At 40.6% G+C, this 24,679-nt stretch overlaps 1 protein-coding gene across 1 annotated transcript in view; it reads left to right on the top strand.

The window, feature by feature from the left end:
* Positions 1-24,679, top strand: part of LOC310946977 (protocadherin-16-like) — an 82,863-nt gene that overhangs the window by 45,578 nt on the left and 12,606 nt on the right. The window contains exons 3-9 of the mRNA XM_083913587.1: positions 18,799-18,987; positions 19,676-19,907; positions 20,101-20,337; positions 20,761-21,789; positions 23,003-23,190; positions 23,286-23,382; positions 23,777-23,934. Of these exons, the coding sequence (XP_083769713.1) occupies positions 18,799-18,987; positions 19,676-19,907; positions 20,101-20,337; positions 20,761-21,789; positions 23,003-23,190; positions 23,286-23,382; positions 23,777-23,934 (2,130 nt within the window). The remainder of the gene's footprint in view (positions 1-18,798; positions 18,988-19,675; positions 19,908-20,100; positions 20,338-20,760; positions 21,790-23,002; positions 23,191-23,285; positions 23,383-23,776; positions 23,935-24,679) is intronic.

Genomic DNA, 24,679 nt, shown 5'->3' with positions numbered 1-24,679 from the left:
TGGTTATAATAGTCTGAGTCTCATGGAATTGGGTTATTCTAAAAATACTAAGGTTGCATCAGTTAAACATGAAATATACTTTTTGAATTTGTAATTTCATTCATAATCATTTATAATTACAATATTTATTTAGAATTATATATACATATTGAACATTCTCCTATTTATGGGTAAGAAAGATATGCATGAGGAAAAAGAGTGCATGTGGCATTTTTTATGCATTTCTAATGACCTCCATAGCAAATACTTGAGGTAAAAATTCATAAGTAAAATTACCATGCTGTATTTGTGGCTTGACAGCATTGTGTGGCATGTATTATGATACATTTATAATCCAGCTCTGTGTAATGTGTGGGCAGTGTGTTTTGCATATCAAAATACACATTTAAGTTTGTTACTTAGCTTTTTCCTAAATTCATCAAAGGTAAACATTAGATTATGCCTAATTGTCAACATAACATTTGACTTAATGTAAGTAATCAACTGGGGAAGTTTCATGATGAGTGTACATTTTTATCCTGTCCACGTGTAGTGTTTCCGCAAAATACTTATCTATGAAGGCCGCTTTCTCAAAATGAGTTTTTCCTCATATTCTGAGCCAAGAATCTCCACTTGGGTTGCACTTGCATCCACCAAACTTTCTAGTTGTCTTCCTATCTATATTCTGAAGGTTTTCACAAAGGGATTTGCTCATATATAATTCATAGTTGCATTTATGAAACATGCTGTTCCTAAAACATGGAAATATTTTATGGCTGACAGTATTTTCTCATTTATGGAGTGATAAAAAAGGCATATGCCCTCTGGAAACAAAATGAAGCAAGAATTTTTGAACCTGGCTTTATCAAATGTTCAGAATTCTGTTATGGAAATGTATACACATTAGCTTTATCTTTGAACTTGAAAAGTTTCATGGTGACATCTATTAGTTATTTTTTCCCCCCTTAAGGAAATCAGAATTCATCTTCTAAACTGATATTTGTTTAAAAAAGGATCTAAATCTTATGGAAACTGAATCTTAGTATCAGGTTTATTGAATTGTGCAAAAGCTACATATTATCCCTGGCAAGTGTGAACAGCTCAAATAACTCTGCGGCGAATAGTTTGCAACAATTTTCATACTGTTTTGTCTCATCATTTGCACGTACAATCTCGTACATTCAGTAATATATAAGCAGCAGTCGTCAATTCCTTGTTCAAAAAAAGATCTCTGACTGAAGAATAATTTAAGTTTTATCAGCATTATTGGAGTTGAGAAGGCATCTGGTATGCTCCTGTGGATCAAATGAGAGAGGAGTACGAGAGATACTGACATCAGCAGACAGAAATATTTTGGCTTCCAGCGGTATGTCTGATGCTGAGGGATTCTCCAGAGTATGGTATTCACATGAAACTGATGATGATGATGTTGATGAAGATGTGCTGGCAACCGATTATCTGTTCTCACACAAGAGAGGATTTGAGATGAACCATAGTACCATGACATATGTTTGTCCTACCATAACCAAACTAACAGCAAAAGTTCACATCTGACTTGTTGAATGTGTCTGCAGATAAGAAGATGATAAACGATGACCCATTCACCTCTTCTATGTGTATGATGTATGCATTCAGTTATAATAATGACGTTCCTCTTCTGTGTTCCTGAGGTCAGTGTACTGTAGCTCAGTGCAGTTTGTTCTTGCATTTTCATCACTCATAGAACAAGTAGCCACAAATTGAGACGAAACAGAGCGGACGCCTGAAAATGGGGTTTCAGCGTATTGCCAATGAAGCATCCACTCCAACATCTAAATGACAGAGTATAGCTTAACGTATTAAAGCATTAGACAATGTTGTCCTTTGGCTTGGCTTGCTTGTTTAATAAGTGGGTTACTTCTTGTGGCTTATTTGAAGATCATTTGCTGGTCTGAGATGCCCTGTAATATCATACCTCCGAACATTAGAGCAGTCTTTAATTACAAAGTCAGAACATTTACTGGGATCATGGAAAAATGCAAAAGACTCAAGGGAGAAGTTAGTTGGCAATTTATCTGTGATTTACACTACCCTTCCTTTTTCCTCTGTCGTAATTCACTTGTCTGCCTCGACATCAAGGTTATTGATGAAGGCAGGAGAACCTCATATGCCTCCCTGACACAAGTGGCGGGTGGCTGGCTACTAGATGAAAGACGGAATAGATGGTTGCCAGGCCGAAGGTCACGGAGGGCAGCTGGACGTTTGGCTGACCTGTGACCTAGGACCTCACGTTAGCCAGAACTTTCTGCTTGATTGGATTAGATTAGGTATGCTTCGTACCCTTTTCTGTGTAAATCACACAACACACACACACACACACACACACACACACACACACACACACACACACACACACACACACACACACACACACACACACACACAGATGCATGGACTCACACAAAAATGATCAAGAATTGTATGTTTAGGTGCGTTGGGGTCGACACTTGAGATCTCTCAAGACTAGAAAATCAGGTCAGTTCAAGTTTCTTGACTGTTGTCTTTTTTTAAGGTATCAAACATCCATGCACAGAAGAACAAAGAGCTAACAGCTAACTCACTACTAAAGAAATATGTGGGTTTAGCGAGATAGATCAAGATATTAAAACAAGAATGAGAAGTGAAAACCAGACACAACTTTGGGAGAAATTAGTAACCATTTTTGTAGGAAGCTGTGGGTAAAGTTTACATTTTTAGAACATTTTCACTACAGGAGCTTTGTACAGTGTTATTGTATCATTTTCATTAATTCTCTCTACTCCTATACTTTCCACTTAAGTGTCAGAGGTTCTGTGGCCTATCCAAGTGTACATTACATAGAAGGCAAGTAAACACCCAGGAAAGGTTTCCTAGTCATCTCATGCCATGTCACACTGAGGTGATTAAGGTCTTGGGGTCTGACAAGCAGAGAATTATTTTTCTTTTTTTTCTTTTTTTATTCAGTCCCTAAAAGAAGGAGAATGAAGAGATCTGTTCATAATGGGTTTTTTGTCTACAAAGGAATGTCAGCCTATACTAGTAGTAGTAGTAGCCTATTATTTCATTTTTGGGCTCGAGCGGTGGATATCTCATTTTGGAAGGAAACCCTTCCCTTATTTCTAGTGAAAACCTGATAAAGCCCTCATCAGAGTTTATATTGGCATAGTGAGACGTAGTAAAGGCAAAACAAATCTGTTAGGTGTGTCTGCGTGCCTTCATTTCTTCAGCTCCTCTCATACCATGTCTTCCTTGTAGCTTTATTGAAAATATCCTTATTTATTTGGAAAATCCTAATGGGACACAATGGGTTCAGTCTACTAAGACCCCTGGCCCCATCACCTACCACACAACTTAATCTACCCTTGTCGACAGTCATTGTTGTTCTTTTGGGCGAGCCCGACTGTTACCTATGGGTACAATCCTTGCTACTGGGTTACTATTGTCGTCTTTGCTCTAGGAATGGGCCAAACTTTTGCTTTTTGGATGTGGCGACTATCTCACAGTCAAGCCACTCCAACCACATGGTCTTTAAGTCATTCTCAATCCCTCAACCCCTAACCTGGGACCAATTATCTTTTGAGACCCTACTAGGAGCTTACTGCCTGCAACAAAACTGCAATTGATGGAGCGATCTGGTCAGAGCAAAATAATAAGCATAATAAATAACATAATTATATGTATTTGGTATTTTATATATTCAACCCATATCAAAAAACGGACTGTGAGAATAATCTGGTGACATTGATCTGACTTTTCCATCTAGATCAAGCTGCAGTGATCATATTAATCTAAAAAAAAAAAACACAGCCATAGTTGTAGGAAGCTGTGGGTAAAGTTTTGATTTTAGTTTTGTGATATCTGCTACCCCAACGGTTTGTAGTGTTTGCAGAAACAAAAAAATACATTAGACAAACTCACAGCTGTATATCTTTTGAAAAACAATATCCCGATTACTCAGGATAGTCCGTTTTTTCCAGATTGTTTTACTGAAAGTCGTGTTCAACAAAAATTGTTAATACCACTAATGGTAAAACAAAAAAATCCGTCAATTGACTCTTTAATCTTGCACTCTAGCAGTTCTAAAAACTATCAACAGATACATAAAACGTTTAAACCACTGATTTGCTTTTACTATTATCCACCAAATGCACACAGAAGGCATTCTTCTGCACAGCTGGACAAGCAATTAATACTGAAGCACATGTCCAGACACTTGATGATAACAACTCCATCCTATGTACGTCTCATTGCTCAGCAAAAAGCAGGAAATGTAATCACTGAACAGACTCAGGCTTGTGGATAAGTGCCCTTGCATAGTGTGTGAGGTAAATTTGAGGTGTGTATGAGTATAGCTGGGGATCATCGGGGGGAGCCCTGGCCAAAGCTCAGATTTTGTGAAACCCAAACAGGTCTTTTTTATCTTTCAAATAGATTGAATATGTTTTATTCAGACTTGTGAGTGTTCCTTTTAGGAGCTTGCGTGAGTGTAATCTTTTGGAGGATATGTTTACTGTGGAAGTCCCTTTTGCTCTGAGAAACAACTGAAGTACTCACTGACTACCTTATGTATACTCAGAAGGGGTTGTTTGAAATGAATCACATGAAGGAGGGGACTGGACATGTATACATGATAAAATATAATTACTCTATCACCTAAATATTTTGTTGAAAACTAAATAAATAACCTTGCAAGGAAATTAAACCCGCTTTGCTTTCAAAAGAATTTGTATGTAAAAAAAAAACTCATGAATCAGAGCGAACATCTCAGATGGTAAACATACAAATATCACATAGTAACCATATTGAACATGTCAAATAGGAAACAGGCTCTAACATAACAGAAGTTGTTCCAGTCTAGGAGGTGACGTAGTTTTACATGTGGAAATATGGAAAATCTCATTATCACATTTTCCAGCAAGTTTGAAAACAAGATGAAAGGTGTAACGATGACAGAACGCCGGTATCTCTATCCATCTCTATGTGACGGAGCCAGGGAACAGCTGTTATTTGTTGTTGGCAGGGAACTGTTTGAAAAGAACATATTGTGTGTGTGTGCGAGTGTGTGCACCCATTTGTCTATCTGTACATGATTCTCTATCAGCTCAGGATGGATCTATGTTGACTGGCAATTATGTGAAGAAACAAAAGAAAGAGATCCAAACAGACACTCAGCCCTGAGGTCTGCCTCCATTGCCAGAGCATGTTATGTACCCAACCCAACCCATGTCTGAACCAGAGACTGGGCTTACAGTTAAACAGACTTTACTGGAGAAACCTTGTGCACGCCAAGACCCTGCCTGGGTAGTCTTCATTTGTTTGCAATGTTTATCAGGCAGTGACAGGGTGTGTTTATGTGTATGGTTCCAGTAGGCCTTCATGACCCCGATGCCCTCACTCACCCCACAACCCCCTCTCCTCTACCTCGCTTCAAAAGCGACATCAGAAATTCAGTTATTTTCTCTCAGGATGGATTATATTACGACGAGAGCAGTGTAGTAAAGCTATGGCTGTGTGGTTGTAAACACCATCTTCTAATCAGTAGCAGAGGCGTAGCCAGACTTTTGTGAATGGGGTGGCCCAAGTGGGGAACTGACTCATGCAGGAGTGCACTAACACACACCAGAATAACATTATTTAACTAACATTATTTCTGTCTCCTCTACTAACATCTGCTTTAACCCTTACAGACCCATGCTAGATGCATTTTTGCCTTTCTTATGGGGAAAGGTGATATTTAGGGGAAGTTGGCAGGTCAACAGTAGATGCCACGGAGAAGTGGAATACCTCATCTGAAAGCTGGGAAGCTGAAGATGAATTTGAGATTGCATGGTGTGTCTCTTTCTGGTCATAAATCTGCAATAGAGATTGTGTTTTGGTTAGGCAGTGGAGTGTTATTCAGTCCACTTCCTGACAAGCTAGCATGACTTGTCTGGTACCAATGGATTCATGGATTCTAGGTAATTTAGTGTCATGTCATACCAATGTATTCACTTTGGCTTAAAAACGGAGCCCACTTCAGCCTCTGATAGACAGTAATGTCGCCCGAGAAGCCCAAGCTCCCACGGGTCTCTTACTGGGCTGGCACCTCGGCTGGCCAGGAGTAGTGATCGGTAGCTATAGGAATATGCTTGAATATTTATATGGATGATGAGTCCATCACTATGTCAGAAAACTCAATAGGACATACAATATTTATCTGAAACCTAAAAATATGCTTGGTTTTAGTTACATTAGACTTTTTATTGGATTGGAGGGTCTATTGAAATTGTAAATAAAATGGATTGGTATCTAATCTCCTTTAATAAAGCAACTGAACATTTAATTCTTTACACTATTAATCCTTTAACTCTGCAAATAAATATTTTATATTGAACTGAAAACCAAGATCAAGCATTCAACAGGGTTACAAAGAAGGAGAATGGGTGAAAGGTTGAAAGATTTCTTCACCAAGTGAACATTGATTGCAATGCTGGTGCCACATGGAAGCACAATTAGGGTTCAGTTAAATTGTCTCCGAACCACATCACGGCAGGAAAGTCTGTTAACTTCATCATTGTAGTAAGCAGCCACTGCCTGGGGTGAGGAAAGTGAGAAAAGAGTAATGACATGACCTGTCACATAGTGGAGCCACTACCTAATGCATTTAGAGAACATGTAAGCACGGTGCTGATGATCGATTATTTTCACACCAATGCAGAGACTGTCGAGCTGTTTCAAGTACCAACCTTTTTCGTGTACTACTATTCCTGAAACCATGTACTGTAAGACACACTGTATGTTGAATCTAAAATACAATTTCTACAAAATACAACTTATTCCATTTAGAAACCTTTATTGTGTGTTAAAAATCCCTCATGCTTGGCTTGCTGAAAATACAGAACATCTTCCCGTAATGAGTTTATTTGTGTGATCCTCCTAGACTGGACAGGTCTAGACACTCAGCATAAGCAACTGCACACAGTGACACATTACTTTGTCTGTGCTTTCCAAACTGTCTGATTTAATTACTGTTTTTCAGCAAGCTAAAATACAATCGCCATGGCAGTATGACTGTCGATAAACATGTCCTTCATACAGGATGACTTCTAAATCTCTACTATAAAATCAACAGCCTAAAAATGTCAGTGTTTTCTGGAAGCTGCCTCTTGTGCAATGCCTTTCCCATGTCCTTCCCCCTGAAAGATGGAGGCAGTTGAGAGGTGAAGTTTTGGTATTTCATTAGGCCCCTATGGTTTTCTTGTATAATAAGAGCTGCAGACTTGAGTGTCTGCCACACCACAGATCTGGCTCCCTCTGCTGCGCTGGGGAACTTTACCAATCCATCCCAGTCTTACTCTAACTGCTGACTTCAGCTGTGCCTCAGTGACAATACTGCACTGTAAATGCACACAAAGTGAATTATGCTCGGATATTTGTGTCTACTTGTCTGTATCAGTGCCCATGTGTGGCATGACTGTGTCGCATAATCAGCATTTGTATGTGATTCTATGTGTAGAGGAAAGTTCTTCATACAAATTGAAATCCTCACTGAAATAATTTTAAAGCAGAAGACAAGGATCCGCTTTATGTTCAGCCAAACTATCAAAGCAGACAAGACAATTCAAATCTGATGTCTCCAGTGTGTTATTCATTAATAGCGTTTGCGCTGCTTTGAGTTGACCACAGAATGATAAGATTAACATGTGGTTGCATGGTACTTGCTTTGAATGCCTATTGGAGAATATGAATCCATGTCAAAAAGGAAGGGTTAATTTCCTAACCTTGAATTTATGCTTCCTCGCTTCTTCTGTCCTCGCTGACCCAGAAATCTATCCCTGTCCGCCATCACGAAGGATCTTCTAATTCCTGAAATTCACATGGAGTAGCTGAGAGCAAGGGAACAAGGGTGCATCCTACCAGAAGATCTATCATCAAGTGCCTTTGCCGCACCTTTTTTTTCTTTTTAAAAAAAAATCTTTATTTCAAACTGTCAACATACAAATCGGGATCACGCATAGACAGATAAAGCATTGTGAAAATAAAACAAAAAGCAGCCAAACAGAACAAAGGCAGCAAAATTTAAACAAATCTAAGGTAACATAAATAAAAAAAGTAAAAATAAAAATGTGATTGAATGACGAGAAGTTCAAACTGATGTTGTGGCTTCGGTACCGCCTTCCTAATGTCTCTTCCTTGCATCTCTCTCTCACATCCTGTCCACCTGTCTTCTGCATCAGTGTTTCCCTAATGCTTTCGTGTGATCCAAGTCATTATCTTCATATACAGCAAATTCGTTCATTGCAACTCTCCTTTTACAGCATTTCCTTATATTATCTTGAATAGGTAAACCAGCCATTTGAAAGAGCTATACGTACCAACTTTTTGTGTTATTGAAAACATAACCTATATACTGTACATGTTAAATAAACATGATACCAAGTTATGCATTTAGGTGGTAAAACAATATAGCATACACATAAATGAGACAAAATATGTGCATTCTCATTTTTTCCCCTCTCATCAGTGGAATAACATACACATTAGGGATGAGACAATATTCATTTTTATCTCGGCTTGCAATAAAAAACAACACTCACACAGAGAAGAGAGGACAAACTTCAGCATTGAATCTCTCCATCTACCTCATTAATACAATCTGGCTGTGATACCGCATCTGCACTGTGTTTGTACATGCCATGCTCAGTGGGCATTCTCCCACCCACTGCAGGCAGCTGTAGCATTAGCCTAGGCCACATCAGTGCTTGTGCACCCCCACACGCTGTGCATGGTTCATATTAGCTCCCCTCCCACCTAGCCAGACGCTGACATCCACTGCCTGGCCGGCCTCAGCAGACCAGAGATCAGTACAGCTATTGGATAGTTGTGAAAGGGATGACTAGCTGGAGCAAAGGCAAGATTAAGGCTGACAGGCCCGCCTCCATGGGTGTCTGATGCAAGGTCACCTCCCCTGGTAGATGTCTCGTGAGTGTGAATCTTCTCAGCAAGCTTTGAGCATCAGTACACCTCCCACACTAGATGTTGGGCAGATCTCAGAGGTTTTTAACTGCCTCTACAGATGCTCTGGGTTTATTGGAGGTTACTTCAGAGTTGTGCTGTGACCCTCAGCCGTGTGCGCTTATGGAGAATTAAGTGAAAGTCAATCATGTCCAGTTATGTGCATTTATACTGCACATAACGGGACCTGATTGCGTTTGCATTATGGTGGTTTAAATAAAATTTTTATCAGCACTATGCTCTCTGAAATTAAGTCAAGTGTGTTTATTTTCCAACTCATCCAGCAGCTTCCAGCATCTGCCAGGCAGCGTATGGCAAACTATTTTACATCCATTAGAAATATTAAACTTAGATTAAAGGCAGGCTCCTCCAACCCACGTGTTTGTTTAAAACCTCAACCTCTTGTTATGAGATTGGCATTTAAAATGATTATACTTCAATGCAAATAACTCAAACAAGAAATTCTCTCTTTATTTTCTTTCCATTGGCTGATTAGTGGTCAGCATGCATATGAAAATAGTGGCAGATTTGTTTTTTTCCCATTTGACCTTTGGAAAATAAACAAACTAATGTTTTAAGCAGGAGCCTCTCTGATGGGTTACTGAGCTGCCTCTGCCATTCCAGGTGGCCAAGGGTTAACGCCACACACACACACACACACACACACACACACACACACACACACACACACACACACACACACACCAGTATGCTCACACTTCCAGTGGAGTTTCTGTCAGATTTATTTTTCCAGCCAAAGTAAAACCTTCGTGGAGAATTATCCCTGATATTGTGTGTGAAGAGTTTGTCAGCGGTGGCAAATGCTGAACATTATGGCAAAGTCCTCCCCAGCTGTGAGCCTACACCAAGGTCGGCAACATGTCTGGCATGCAAGACTTTCCCAGGACCCCCTGCTCACCTTTCCACACATGTGCTTTTCAAAATTCAATTTGATTTCATCCTTCAGGACATTTTCAATAAGAGCTACAAATTCTCCCTGTTTACCTGTTTGGAGCATGGCTCTGATCAAATATTGACTGGGTTAGTACAGAAAAGAGGGCTTAAAAAAACTTAAAGTTGTTTTAAACATGTTCACATTCCTTTTTGATGACCCCGGAGTGCAAGTAGACACAGTAGTACAAAACATAATCCTTTTATAGAGCAGATGCATACATGATTCTACTCTATTTACCTACTGCCCTCAGTAGGGTTTCATGTTGTCAATATTGCAATAATTTATACTTAATTAACCTATTTAAATTATTTGAAAGCTTATAAAGTAGTATTGCATGTCTGGTCTGGTCTCTGGTCTTCTCCGGCTGTAGCACTACCTTTTTTTTTCTTTAGCTGCACAATATCTCTCCTCTACTCATTTTCCCTTTTCTGGAACCCTTTTCTCCTTAAATGGTTTGATGCTTAATCACCCCCAGATGCAGGGTCTAGATGAAAGACAGATGCTTCGGTTTTTAGAAGAAAGTCTAATGAAAGTTTCAAAAAAATATAAATGCAGGCCACCTAACTTCCAATAACTGAAGTTAGTCACAACTCTTAAATTGCAAACTACAAAGAGTGCCTGCATATATTTTAAGTATCGTGAGACTTCAAAAAACGTGTGGTGAACCCCAACAGGTTCTGATACATGTTGAGGCATGTCAGAACTTTACTTAAAAATGCAGAGGCATTTTTTATTCTGAGGACCCTAAATTTCTTATGTTGTTAGATTCTGTCCTTGTTAATGCTACATATAGTCACACTGACAGGCTGTTTGTTTACTGGAGGTTCATTTGGGCAAATTTATTATAATGAATCCCGAGTTGCGACTTGATTAGGAACTGAATTTTGAAACACCACTGAAAACTTTTAATTGTGATGCCACTTAAAGGGGTGTGATGCCCGTTTTAAACCAGTTCTATGTCATGGCATGAGGGCAGTGTGTGCAGATGGACAGTGTTTGGCTTCCCTCCATGGCGGGAATCCTCACGGAGTGTAGCAGCAAGGTCCCATCGTGATGACCCGGAATGTGCGTTTGGCATTATCCAGTGGACCTCGGTGGACCTTTGATGCTCGGAGCACCATGCACTGTGGCTACAGAGGGGAGCCATTGATTTGTTAATTTGGTGTATTTTTTTTGGTCTTACAATAAGTTATTTTGACATCTATTTACCTTTAGTGTGGATTTCAGATAATAACAATAGGGATATAACAGCAATCGTGGAGATATAGCACTTAAGCAAAGGACAACAGTGTCCTATTATTATCAACAGAATGAAGATTGAGATGAAAGTAAACTCTTCATCCTGCTATAATGTCACAGCATTTATAATCCGAAAAGAATAGTCATTCTCAAAATTAAACAAATGAATCAAGTTTTGTGAGTGAATACTAAAAATAGCCAATTTATTAAACAAGAATTATTTTTTTTCCTCCCAAAATTGTCTTTGGTGATATAAACAAGTGTAAGCATTCTAGCTGGATGTTCTGAAATTGCATGTTCTATCACATTTAATTCATCAACACACTGACCTTCTATCCACTTCACACACACAAACTCAGAAACACTGTCACCATGTTTTGGCTAACTTTTTTCCAGCAGTGTAGTAGTTATGGTGAGTGATGTGTGAGAGGAAAGGAAAGAGAAAGAAACCTTATCCTGTCCCGTGTCTGCACTTTAGCCCTGAGTGTGATTATATCCCTGTCTGCTATATCACCTCTCCTCTGTTCCTTTGCCAGATATGGGGACCTTACACCATACTAACCTTCTGCCCTTAACCCAAGAACTCCACATTTCTGCCAGTGCCTTACACAGAGAAAGATGAAAAGCTGCAGTTTGTGAAACCAGTGTTGATTTAGAAATCTATAGTTCCTTGTCTCCATATGTCATAAAGCAGTTTCTTTTATGCCTTGAGCTGAAAACAGACCCATTCTAAGAAACTAGGACAGTAGGACCTCCTGGGGCCATAAACTTGGCAAAGTGTTATCCCCAAATGAATTTAAGTCAAAAGCAACTGGACTTGGTTATTCAAGGTTACTTGGGTAGGACAAGGACTTGGTTTAATTTCCAATTGCCAACTTGATTATTTGAATAACCAAGTCCAGTTGCTTTTGACTTCAATTTCTTTGGGGATAACGATGATCTGGATAAATGAGAATATTCACAGGCTTGGCAAAATGTTGCTTTCCTACTGCAGTCAAAACATTTTTTTTCCAAAGCCAGCCAAGAGTTACTTAGAGTGGGCCACTGAAATATCTCAAGATCATGTAATTCTGGAAAATTGACTGTAAAATATGATCTGTTGTCATGTTTATCCTTCAGCACATGTGTAATGGATTTGTATTAGTGCTCCTCTACAGTTCTAGTTTGGTTGAATCGTTAGCCTTGCAAGGACAGTTGGAACTTATTTCCACAGTGAAAAGACTGTTCTGCATGATATGATCTGGCAACTGGCACATAACTGTATATTTTTAGAGACATCAGTGTGATTAAGATGGTTACTGACCTCGACAGTTAGTGTTTCACAGCGATACCCCAATACAGCAGATGTATTTTAATGGACATCTGGACAGAGAAAGTACTTGACAAATCTGGAATCGATTGTTCTTGTGAAGTCATGCGGGGATACCGAAGGAGGTTTTGTGAATTTGAACTAAAGCTGTTTGCTCTGTAATTATAAAAATTATGCCAGTGTAAGGTTGCTGAGGCTTGTTCAACAGAAATTATGCAGAGGGTAATTGAGAGCTGATGTAAAATGTTCATTCAAAGTAGTCACGCTTGAATTCTTGTATTTGAGCATTTCCTGTGAATAGCATTTATTTGGCAGGCCACACACAAAGATTTGCTCCCAAGCTAAATTCATTTTTTACCCAAAAAGCATTGATGTTGAAGCATGTTGATGTTTCAGTCCATCTATCCCTCCAACACTTGGTTTTAACATGACCTTTGTAGTCTTTTATCTTGTGCCTCCTTCAGGTCAGCATTTTGCATGTTACAACTGGCACATGATAAGGTGTCTTGGAAACAGTTGGCTGAATTTCCATTAAATTAGCTATGGATATTAATTGTCCCCAGAGGGTCAACCCTAAGGTTTCTGATGATCCTGTGATCTTTCCATCAGCATCACTATCAAGCCAACATTTCCATTTGTAGACAAGAATATCAAAATATCTTTGACGGTTTGCCATGAGATAAACATTCATGACATTTTCTCTAGTGCCACAGCCAGTGATGCATCCTTTAACAGCACAGTAGTGATGCCTTATGCCTGCTATACACTAGAAGACTTTGAAAGACATCATATCTCAAATCACTCACTAAAACCTCAATAAAATAAATACTGGTTGGTAGATACAGATACAGGCCAAATTAAACAACTGACTTCTAACAATGTTCACTCCACCAGTTTCTCCTCCTTTTCCACAGTCCAAAAGAAAACGAGACACAATCTTGCCCCATGTTGTTGACAATATATAAGTCGTTGAACTTAACTATGTGCTTGAGCTAAGACTCAAAACTCACAATAATATTAAACATGTTTGATTTCATACAAAAATACTGACTTAAGACGGTTTGGACTCAAAATCAAGGGAGTGTGCAAAACTCTCATGATTTTATCATGATATTGGACATTTTTCTGCTACAGTGAAAACATTTTTAAAAAGTTATTTGGCATAAGTCCAGCATTATGAAGACCACTGTATCTGCTCTGGCTTCCTCATACTATGTTTACCTGCTATGTACACAAACTAGATGAGAAGAGGAACATAACAAGGCAGCTCAGATGGTTCTTGAACATCTCTTCATCGTGCTTCAGTTGGGACGTCTTGACATCACTTTTATCACACTTCTAAAAAGCAGCCAGACATCACAGGCCACAGTTTGGTAGTATTCAATGTCACCATTTCATAGACCTTACTCATGTCTTCAACTGTGCCATGAAGATTTCAGCTTTTGTCTCCTGAGTAACCACCAAAATCTTTCACACATGGTTGGTCGGAATCCAGATAATAGTGTCTGTGTGGCAAATGTTTAGTTTTGATATATTCGTCAACAGTGTGTGGGTTTCTTTGCCGGTGTGGTCTCTGTCTGGGTCTTTGGTGTGGTTGCAGACATGTCACAAACCCTCTGACCTCCCTATCTGCTACTTTAGCGAGCAGTGAACGAAGCCTTTCGGAAGTCTCCGCCTCGTTCTCCTCATCTCAGCTGTCCTCAGAAGTGATGCCAGGACAATAGAAGGAGAGGAGTGTGCACGGCTTCACACCAGCTGTGAAAGCTCAAAGCAACTCTCAGTCCAGATTTCTGCAACTCGCCCACTCTTTTGATTTCTTTGAGCCTACGCTTTCCTTTTTTCCCCTTTAGCGTCTTTTAATGATCTCCATGTCACTCCATCAATCTATCAACCGCTGCATGTAATTGCTCTTGTGGGAGTTCCGCTATTACAGGCTTAACTGGTCATGTCTGTGAAACTGTCATTAAAATTAGGTTTGATATTGATTATTAAGCTTTATTAAATTCATATCTGTAAAGTTTCTACTTTTATAACTGGGCTTGATATTGCTGTAAAAGTCAGAGTGAGATCAGATTGACATAAACTGTGGCATTACTGGATTTGAAGATAGCTATCATCTGAAAGATGGCAGCTAAAATCTCTCTTGAAGGTTGAGTACTCAGCTCCCTTACCTTTTATCAGTTTGTCGTCTTTATTTTAGATCCCTAGTGTTGGAAACTTGTTTTTGTTCAACATTCACATTAATCTCTGTTGCTTAAGCACTTCTTTAAACGCATGGCCAATATGTCACAGATGGCGCTTAAAGTAAAAGCCGTCTCCAAGTAAGATAAAAGCAGGCTCAATCATAAATTTGCGCTTAAGAGATTTAAAAACATCATCCAGTATTTTCTGAACATTTCTTTATGCCATAAAGTACATTTTAATTGGGCCAGAGTCACAGTAGCCACTACTGCATACCTGTCTGCTTTGTCATTTGCAAGAGTTCCTCATGAATAAAAAGAAGGTTTTGGTGTAATCAGAGTGCAAAATGAACTTGGTCTCGCTTTTTTGCTTCTGCAGGCATCACAAGGCTGTAATGAGCAATGACTTTATCCCCAGTGTTTGTACACTGGTGTCTTTGCTTACGCATCTAAGATACACAACAGAGGACGTGTGCATGCAGAGTTTGATTGATGTGTGTGATAATTTCCCAGTTGGCAAACATTTACATGCACACTCCGTCATTTGTGGCCTATTTGGATTGGCAGAGGTGCAGTCCTGATTGGCTGGTTTCACTAAGGACCATGTGAGACAGATTTGTTTGACTGGGCACTCTAAAATACGGGGAGCATGATTAAAAACTACATCTCCTTCATTTCACCCCTCGTTGGCCTCAATGGTTTCGGCTCTACATCATCCATTCACTCCCAGGTTTTTGCTCTAGTTCTTTCCATGGTGGAGTTTTTTTTTTCTTTTTTTCAAGGCTGCACAATGAAGATGAATAGAGGAGCAGTAGCTTGGTCACACTGATACACATGTGTTCGTGTTAGCCACAAAAATATAAAAACAAGAACTAGAAAGCCACAGTGGTCAATGATATATAAGTATTCTAATTGGCCTTTTGGTAAATTCAACTCTAAAAATAGAAAGCACCCAAATCCTGAGCTTGTTGTTTTCCAGGCCCGGCTCTTTCTCAGACCACAGTGAGGACATGGGCCAGAACACTTTGGAGCATCCAAAATCCTCGGGATCATTATTCCATTAGAACATCTTATATATAAACATGCAAAGGCATGTTCTTGCCTACGAATCCTGTTCTCATGATTGGTCAGTCTGTCAGAAAGTCTCCTTTGGAAGGATCTTGGGATCTGATGGGAGAACCACAATTGCCCCAGTTATCTTTGGATTCCCCCGACTTGTTTTACTAAGAACGTTGCTTTTCCCCTGCTGATAAGACAGCTCACATCATGCCTCACTCACACACACAGAGTGTAGGGAGAAAACTACTGGCTGCTGCTGATGATCTAAGATTACTCCTGCTTTTGAAGTATTAATCCAATAGAAATAGAGACTTTTGCGTAATACCTGTACATTGCAGTAGAAAGACTAAAAAGTCAGTGGGAAACAGAAAGAGAGGCCCCTTGTATCCATGTCAAGATGGACACGACAAAGTGGTGAGTGGTATTTTTCTCTCCCCTGCAGGGTGGAGAATTCCTTTTTATGACTGGCACATCTGAAATGACTTTCTTGGTTACATATTTCCTTATCCTCAAAATCTACAGTATTCCCAGAGGTAGTAATGTTGATGTTCTGACCATATGTCGGTACATATAAAGACTTTGTTAATAAAAAGATTGAAGATAAAACATAGAACATTTGAAAGGGGGAAAACAACTTTTTATCAATGAATTGAGATGAATGATGACATTGCTGCTGAACTGCAGCATTACATAACATCCCAAGAAAGATTCAGTCTTTAGTAAAGATTTTGTAAGAATCTTGTTTCATCTGTTGAGATTTATACTGGCTGTGTTACTGATTAATCTTAATCTTTAATGCCAGAGGCCACATTTTGTTAGGTTATCCCCATCTCTCAGGGTCATTGGTTTGCTGTTTGGTTAATTGTCTTGCTCATTTTTCATTTGCATATGGCCTCATATGTCATTTTTATATGTGTGGCTTACAAATTATAAAGTCCTGGACAGACAAGTCTCTACATTCCAGCGAGATGACACTGATATGCTGCTATTAACTTCGAAATGAGAGTGGAATTGAAATTGCAGTCTCTGTAGATTCCAAAATAGACTGATTGCTTCAGGCATTCTACTTACAGTGGTTACAATTTATGCAAATGTGATTGTGTGGTTTATTATCTTACAGTATGTTCCCCACAAAAAGACATACACTTAACTCATGGAACATATTGTTCTCAGGTTTTCAAACCACATATGGCTCCAAATATCCTCACTGCTTTTTGCAGTACCGGACCACTGGGAGAAGTGTAATTATTAAAGCTCCTCATGTAAATTAATTTCGTGGTGTAGACGTCACTCAATCCCCTGTCTCTTCTGAATTTGAACAGAAAAGCTCATTATCTCTGTAGCACACACCGTACCCCCTGTACTCCCACCCCACCAAAAGTTCACTTTCATTTTCATTTCTGCTTTCATCTCTTTTTCTTTCATTTTGCAAGTTTTTGTATCATAAATATATATCTGGGCATGGATTTTTTGTGAATTGTATGTGGGTGTACTTTGTAAAAAAAAAGAAAAAGGGATGGTTCTGGCTCAAACTGAAAGCAAGAGTCTCCTCAAATAGCTCATACATTCAATGCCTGCCACAAATGGGTCAGTCACAAGAGGGGAAATATTTTCCGACAGATCTGTATAGGAATGTTTGAAGCATTTTTATTGATTTATTTATTTTTTTAAATGTAAGACCCAGGTATTTCTAAAATGCTCCTTCAACCTTCGCTCCAGTTGAAACTCATCACACAACTGTGAAGAAAACCAGCATATAAAGTTGTTGGGTTGTTATAAATAACTTGTCCCTCTGTAAAAATGATAAAATATTACAGTAAGCTGCAGCCTCCGCATGTTAAAAGATGGAGTAATTTTCTTCTATTGCTCTTGGTTTCCCCTTTCCTCGTATGGTTTATTATTCTTCTCTTTGGATTGCATCTCTGCCAGTTTTACAACTCCCTCACTCCTACACACTACTCACCCTCTGTTAGGAGTTACAGTCGAGAGTGTGGGGCAGGCTCTCTGCTGAGTCCCCCGTCTGCCATCTGCTCAGAAAGGAGATGGAGCCTGAATTAGCCAAACCTTCATTGCCTTGAATGAATGATTCCCATCTACCTGCACTCCACCAATGTCATCTTTGAAAAGAGACTCAGCTTTTGATGATAAGCATGGTTTGTCCTGTTTTTCTTGGCAATGTTCCTGATGAATATTCCATCTACCACGGAGGAGGCTCCCTGCTGCTGAGTGTTAGAGCCCCTGAGCATGAATCAAGCTTAGTTTTTTCATTCAATTAGTGTTTTCCTAAAAAGATCAATTTATAAAAGATGGAAAGAAGGAGAAATCTAATCAACTTGTGTGGTTTTAGCCCTACTGTAATCTCTGGCAAACTGTGATCCAGAGCCAACACTTGCAAACAATTATACTGCTCGTACCTAGGGGCCTGATCTGATTGGTCTATTTGCCTTGCGCTGTCTTGGGAGATCCTGTAGTAATTGAGTCAGCTCCCCGAGTGATGGCTTGTGAGCTGCTTTTACAGTTTCAGCGATTCCAGCCCTCTGTAGATGTGCGGCATTATTAAAACCAGACCGCAAGTGGGACATCACATTAGGGTATAATGTGCTGCACTGAAGCATACTGTGTGGTATCCCACTGTTCCCCAGTGTCCCCTGTCACTGTCCCTTGCAGACAGACGCCACTCCTGAAGCAGGCAGTTTTCCCTGCTGGCAGCTCTCCCAGAGCCTGTAGAAGTCATCCTCCTTTAATCCCTCAGAGCTTCTTTCGGCCAAAAAGCCCTGTTTAGCTAATACTTAGACTCAGATTAACAACAAAAACCAGGTCCAAAGATGCTTTCAAAAGGCACCTGCTGTGGTGTTCTTGTTTCAGTTTGTAGTTTGCCATCACTCCTCTTACATCCCTCTAATAGAATTTAGATTTGATCTGCTGCGGCTTTAGAGTAGCATTATTAATGAGTATGGAAACTGCCTAGTTTATCCAGTAGGATATTTCCCTTCCAACTTGATACATTTCAATTTTAATGCACATTGTTGGAATGTTTAACCAATTGCATGTTTTCTTCTCTGTAGGTGACTGCAACAGATGCAGACGGCGGCTCCTTTGGCTCCATTACCTACTCCCTTGGCTCCGGCATTAACAGCGCTGTTCCCTCTCAGTTCACCATCGGCAAGGAGACTGGCCAGATCTGCACTAGTGCTGCTCTAGACAGAGATCAAGGACCAGCCAATTTTGACTTTACTGTAACTGCAGTGGATGGGGTGAGCCACCACATTTTGAAATCATGCTTAATATGAATCTGTTGAGCCACAGAGTAATCCTATAAACACAGCCATGCTTTTCACATAGACAGGAGAGTGAAGACACGTCCAACTGTGCAGAAAAACTGGAGCAGCCACGTAAAAAACAAATTCTTGAATGGCTCTCCATGGCAGGCTTATTCAAAAGAGTATATCCTGCTCACTTCATGCCAAATAGTACTTCACAAATAAGGTTTAAAATGAAAGAAAATGACTGCAGCCATGTTAAAGCAATCAGATGGAGAAATGCCTCAACTGTCAGGCAGTTATATTTTAACAAGTTGGACTGCTGCCTCCCTCCTTTTTGCCACCTGGTCCAAATATAAAGGCAGCACTATATTTTCTGCAAATGAAAAGCCTATGAAACAGATTGTTCAGTTGCGGCGGGCCCTCTCACCCTCCACGGGTCATGACATATTGCTCTTTCCCGAGGGAAACTATCAATCTGTATCCCTGCACAAACCTGCTGGGACTATATTTAAGAGGCTACGGGTATACATCGAAATTCTAACAGGGTTTACTGCTGGTTTTTACTTTTACTGACTTTCACCATTAATGTGGTCTAAATCCTGCTTTCAGGTGTGGTTTCTCTGTTCATGATTTAATGTATGTAAAGATATAACAAAGGAGCTTTTTGTTTCCTCTGCAGGGTGGACTGAGCTCAGTAGCCTATGTGAAAGTAGATCTGGTGGACATTAATGATAACAGACCTGCCTTCTACCCAATCAGCTATGCTGTCAGTTTGAGCATGCAGAGCGCTCCTGGGACATCTGTTGTCAGAGTGAGGGCCTATGACCCAGACTCAGGCACGAATGGCAGAATTACATACAAAACAGTACCTGGAGGAGCCTCCCCATATTTCACTCTCAACAAAGACACAGGTTGGCACAGATCATTTTCCAGTTCCTTTCTGCATACTTTATTTGTAAGATTTCAATTATTTATGAATCTAAATGATTGTGTCCTCCAATTTCTTCCTGCACTTTCCATTACATTATTGTCTTGCATGATTTATAATGTTGTGTGACGTTAAAATAGCCTGTTTGAAACTTGTCTACGGCTTTATTTTTGTAGGTGTCATCTCTCTGTCTCGTTCTGTCTATGGGAAGGCCAACTCTGTCATTCCCATGGTGATCTCTGCTCAGGATGGGGGTGGTCTGGCTACCCTCGTCAATGCCAAAGTCAACATTAGCGTGGTAGCAGGGCTGGTGGCGCCACCTGTGTTTGAACAGACCCTGTACTACTTCACTGTATCTGAAGATGTCTTGCGAGGGACAGTGGTAGGCATCGTCCATGCCAGCAGTAAGACAGGTAGGGACTACAAACACATGGCCTTTCTTCTTCTCACTCTCTCACTCTCTCACTCACTCACTCACTCACTCACTCACTCACTCACTCACCCACCCAAATTTGAGTCCCACAGCCCATATTGAACAGTACATTTATCAGTCACACTGGATCATGCTGAAAAGAGTTTCTTTTCTGCTCCCCGCACCACTTGTACAAATAGGCGCTGGGCCACTATACACACCTAACTCTGAAATAACATCAATCAAACATTCCATTTCAGAACCTTGTTTATATATTAATTTTCTGAGTTTTTAGAGGTCTATTACAGTCATGAAAATTGAAAAACGACATCTTTGTAGTATATTGTTACTTCAGTGCTTTTAGTGCAGCCTCCTGGGCCATGGTAACGTGTCTCTGGTTTTTGTCATCCTTCTCTCTTCCCAGGAACCTCTAGAGATATTTCATACACCATCAGCTCTGGAGACCCTGCAGGCTACTTTACAGTGGATCCTGAAACTGGGGCCTTAAGGACCAGTCTGCCCCTGGATCACGAAGCCCAGTCGGCTCTTGCTTTGGAGTTGCAGGCCCGCAGTGGCAACCCCCCTGCCTTTGGCCAGACCCGCGTCCACATTACCATCGCAGACATAAATGACAACCCGCCTGTTTTTCTGCCCTCGTACTCAGAGTCCCTGCTGCTGCCAGAGCATACAGAAATGGGCACCATGGTGTATCGTGTCCAAGCTGAGGACAGAGACTCTGGAGTCAATGGACAACTCACCTTTGATCTTTCTTATACAAGTGGAATCCAAAGGACCTTCAGCATAGAACGCAGCAGTGGGGAGATCCGATTGGTAGGGAGCCTTAATTATGAAAGTGCTCCCCGTTATGATCTCCAGGTGATTGCAAAGGATTGTGGAGTACCCCAGCTTAGCGCCACCTTCGTGCTTGTGGTTCATGTCCAGGCAGAGAATGACCAGGGACCTGTGTTCGATACCCTCACATACCGCGTGGAGCTAAAAGAAGGGACTCCAATAAACACGCACTTCCTGCAGGTCCGGGCTCTGAACAGAGAAACCCCTGGCTCAGGTTACTTCAGTCCCCTGGCGTATCACCTGCGTCCCGATGGAGATGCTGCAGGGTTTGGCATTGCTGCAGACAGTGGCTGGTTGTTTGTGAAGAGCGCCATCGACAGAGAAGTCAAGGACATGTATCTTCTGACAGTGCTGGCTAGCCAAGGTCATGGACAGCTGAAGAAGACGGGTAGTGCCACAGTACGGATATCGGTGACGGATGAGAACGACAACTCTCCTCGGCTCACACAGGAGAGGATCTTCATGGCTGTGAGAGAAAACCTGCCTGCAGGAACAGGCTTTGGTCACGTGATGGCCTCAGACCGAGACAGTGGCCCCAATGGACGCCTCAGCTACCGCTTCCTGCACCCTGATCGCCACTTCCAGATAAACTCCCACACAGGTTTGTTGAAATATGATGTACTCGTAATAATCACGACAGCATTCACTGTTGGTGTCTTGGATTGGAGTCTTAAAGTGGTGATCGTTTAGCTTGGCGTATACTCCGTCAAGTGCAATACACCAGGCTCAAGACTGGCTCAGACTGTCAAACTAGGCAGTGCGGATCAAATATAAATCAAGATTATGTTGCTGTATTGCGTGTTTCCCACCTCAGATGTTTTCAGAAATACATTTTAGTCTACTGTAGCTGTAATTTGACAACGTTTGGGACCATGCAGCAACAGACCAAGCATCACCCCTACTTGCATGTGTTGCTCGGGGCTTTATTGTTTTGTTGGTGTGATTGGTTGTAGGTCGTGTCCAGAGCAATTTTGGGTGTGCTCGCCCAAAAGCCCCTTGGAAATTGAAAATTAGAACTAATAGGTTTCATTCGCAAATTAGTTTGGTGTTGCCAGGCCAAAAAAAACCTACATACGGTATGTAACAAAACCACATACTGTATGTAAAGATGTCTTTGGAGAAGTTGAAGGGAGAGATGCTTAAAGAACAGAGCAGGCATAATTGAAAAAAAAACAGCTGACTGTAATATCATGCTTTAATAATGCTGCTTTTGACAAAGGAACTAACACAAGAAAGGTCGCACTGGTATTATGTGTTGAATTTTTGATGTTCTCTAGATTGGAATTAGAAATAGGTATTCTCCATCATCTTCTGAAGGCAGCTAAAACTAAACAGAAATACAAAGTCTCTAGTCTCAAAGATCTTCCATCAATAAAAAAAAAGCTGTCTTGATTCCACAAGAAAGATCAAAAATGTAAACTTTTTGTGAGAAAGAACGCTCTGTGTTTATTCATCTCACTGAGATGCCTCTTCCCCACTGTCATAAATTAGTCAGATGATGGTGACACTAGCACTAAGCGTCTTGCCGGGCTCTAATTGGCCTGCTGAGCCTGTTAGTCTGTGGCGGGAGACTAAGAGTGTGATTTGTGATGGGTTTCTGGCTGAGTTATGAGTCTCTACAGCATCTGCCAACCTTCCAAACTTCCTCTATTTGTGTGTGTGTACATGTACACGTACATCTGCACACTGTGCATGTCGATTACTTGTGTGTCACAGATCAAAGCCTGCTGGCTCTTAAGTCTCATCATTATTCCGTTGCTCTGGACTAGTGCCTCGGGATAAAATCCCACTCTTTCACTGCCTTCTTTTCCCAGGTGAGATCAGTACAAGGACTACACTGGACAGAGAGCAGCAGTCAAGTTACCAGCTGGGGGTGGTGGTTCAAGACGGAGGTTCACCCCCTCGTAGCGCCACAGGCACAGCCTTCATCACTGTCATGGATGACAACGACAATGATCCCTCTTTCACCCACAGCCAGTCGGGCAAAAACCTCATCATACAGGTGATGCCACAAGACCATGGAAACATACAGGAAGAAAATTAAATTTCAAGTGCAATTTGGTGACATCCAATTTATTTATTTATTTTGTACCACAGGTGACAGAAGGTCAGTCCTCTGGGGTTTTACTGGGCATGCTGCAAGCCAAAGACCCTGATGAAGGGGAGAATGGAACTGTATTCTACTCTTTGTCAGGTATGGTGTCTGCCGGAAGTAAACAGAGTACTCATCTGTGCAAAATAATTATTCAAAGATTTATTATATGTATGCCAATGTAGCACATTTTAAGAAAGTGATTGTACTCGGTGAGTGGAGGAAGAGATTTGAATTTTTAGCTTATGTTTATTTTTTCATTTTTCCAGTCTGTATTTGATTTTGTTTTAGTGTAAATCAATTGTAACTGTATTTAGAAAAGAACTAAATAAATCATTTTTGTGTGCAAATACTGTAAATATATAACATAGTGGTTGAGTCAATGGGTAAAAACACATATTTGTACAAATGGCTCGATTTAACAATGACAAAATGCTACAACTGACTTGTGTACATTGTCTCCAGTGAAAGTTTGGACTCTTTTTTTCTCTCCCAGGTCCCAGGGCTGAGCGTTTCTCTTTGAACCCAAACACTGGGGAGTTGCGTTCATCATCCCCTCTAAGCCACTCGGAGCGGGCTGAGTACACTCTGATGGTGACAGCTACTGACAGAGGACTGCCCCCTCGTAGCACCTCCTGCTCCCTCACCATTCAGGTCAGACATTTGTTGGACCACAGCCAGCACAAACACCCGCACTATTCACCTATATAATATCAAAGAATAGACTTGGGGCTGAGAGGATACATGTCTCTGGGCCCCTCAGACTAGCAGCAGACATATCAAGCTCACTTCTGACAAGCTTCCCTCCCATCCCCTCCCTTCTCTTCCCCTGTGACTTTTCAAAAGGGAAATTTCTATCTGAAATGGAAAAGTGGGACTAAATCAAATACTCCCAGCTGGCTTGTGATGAGGGCCAGCTGTAGACTGCTCTGATCAAGGTCATACTCAATGACTTCAACACTTTTTTAACACAGTAGCCCTTTTTGCAATGAGCGGCAGGGATATACACGCGTAAAACACAGCATTGAAGGTAATTCAGTTAATATTTAATACAGGACAGAAAATGGACACAATGGAAGAACCCTGGAAGGAGCATAGATTTATAGGTTCCAGGAAAATAGAGTTGCCATATAAACAGCTCCATTAAGTGCCAGTTCAGTTTTTCCTCCTTCCCACCAAAACAAAAATGAAAGTCATAATTATTAGTTAATTGGATTAAACAGTGCAGTGTTGTTCTTGCCCGCTGACGCATTTCTGTAATTTGCTTTAATCATCGTTTCAAACTGATTTTCTAAATCCATCGATGATAGGATGGGACTATACCAATTTATTTCTGGAACACTCGTTTTCCATCTAATGTGGAACCAATTTACAGCTTGTCATGTAAGATTTCACATAC

Source organism: Echiichthys vipera (genome assembly GCF_963691815.1).
Source record: "Echiichthys vipera genome assembly, chromosome: 5".
Taxonomy (NCBI): domain Eukaryota; kingdom Metazoa; phylum Chordata; class Actinopteri; order Perciformes; family Trachinidae; genus Echiichthys; species Echiichthys vipera.
This window is presented reverse-complemented; position numbering and strand designations above follow the sequence as displayed.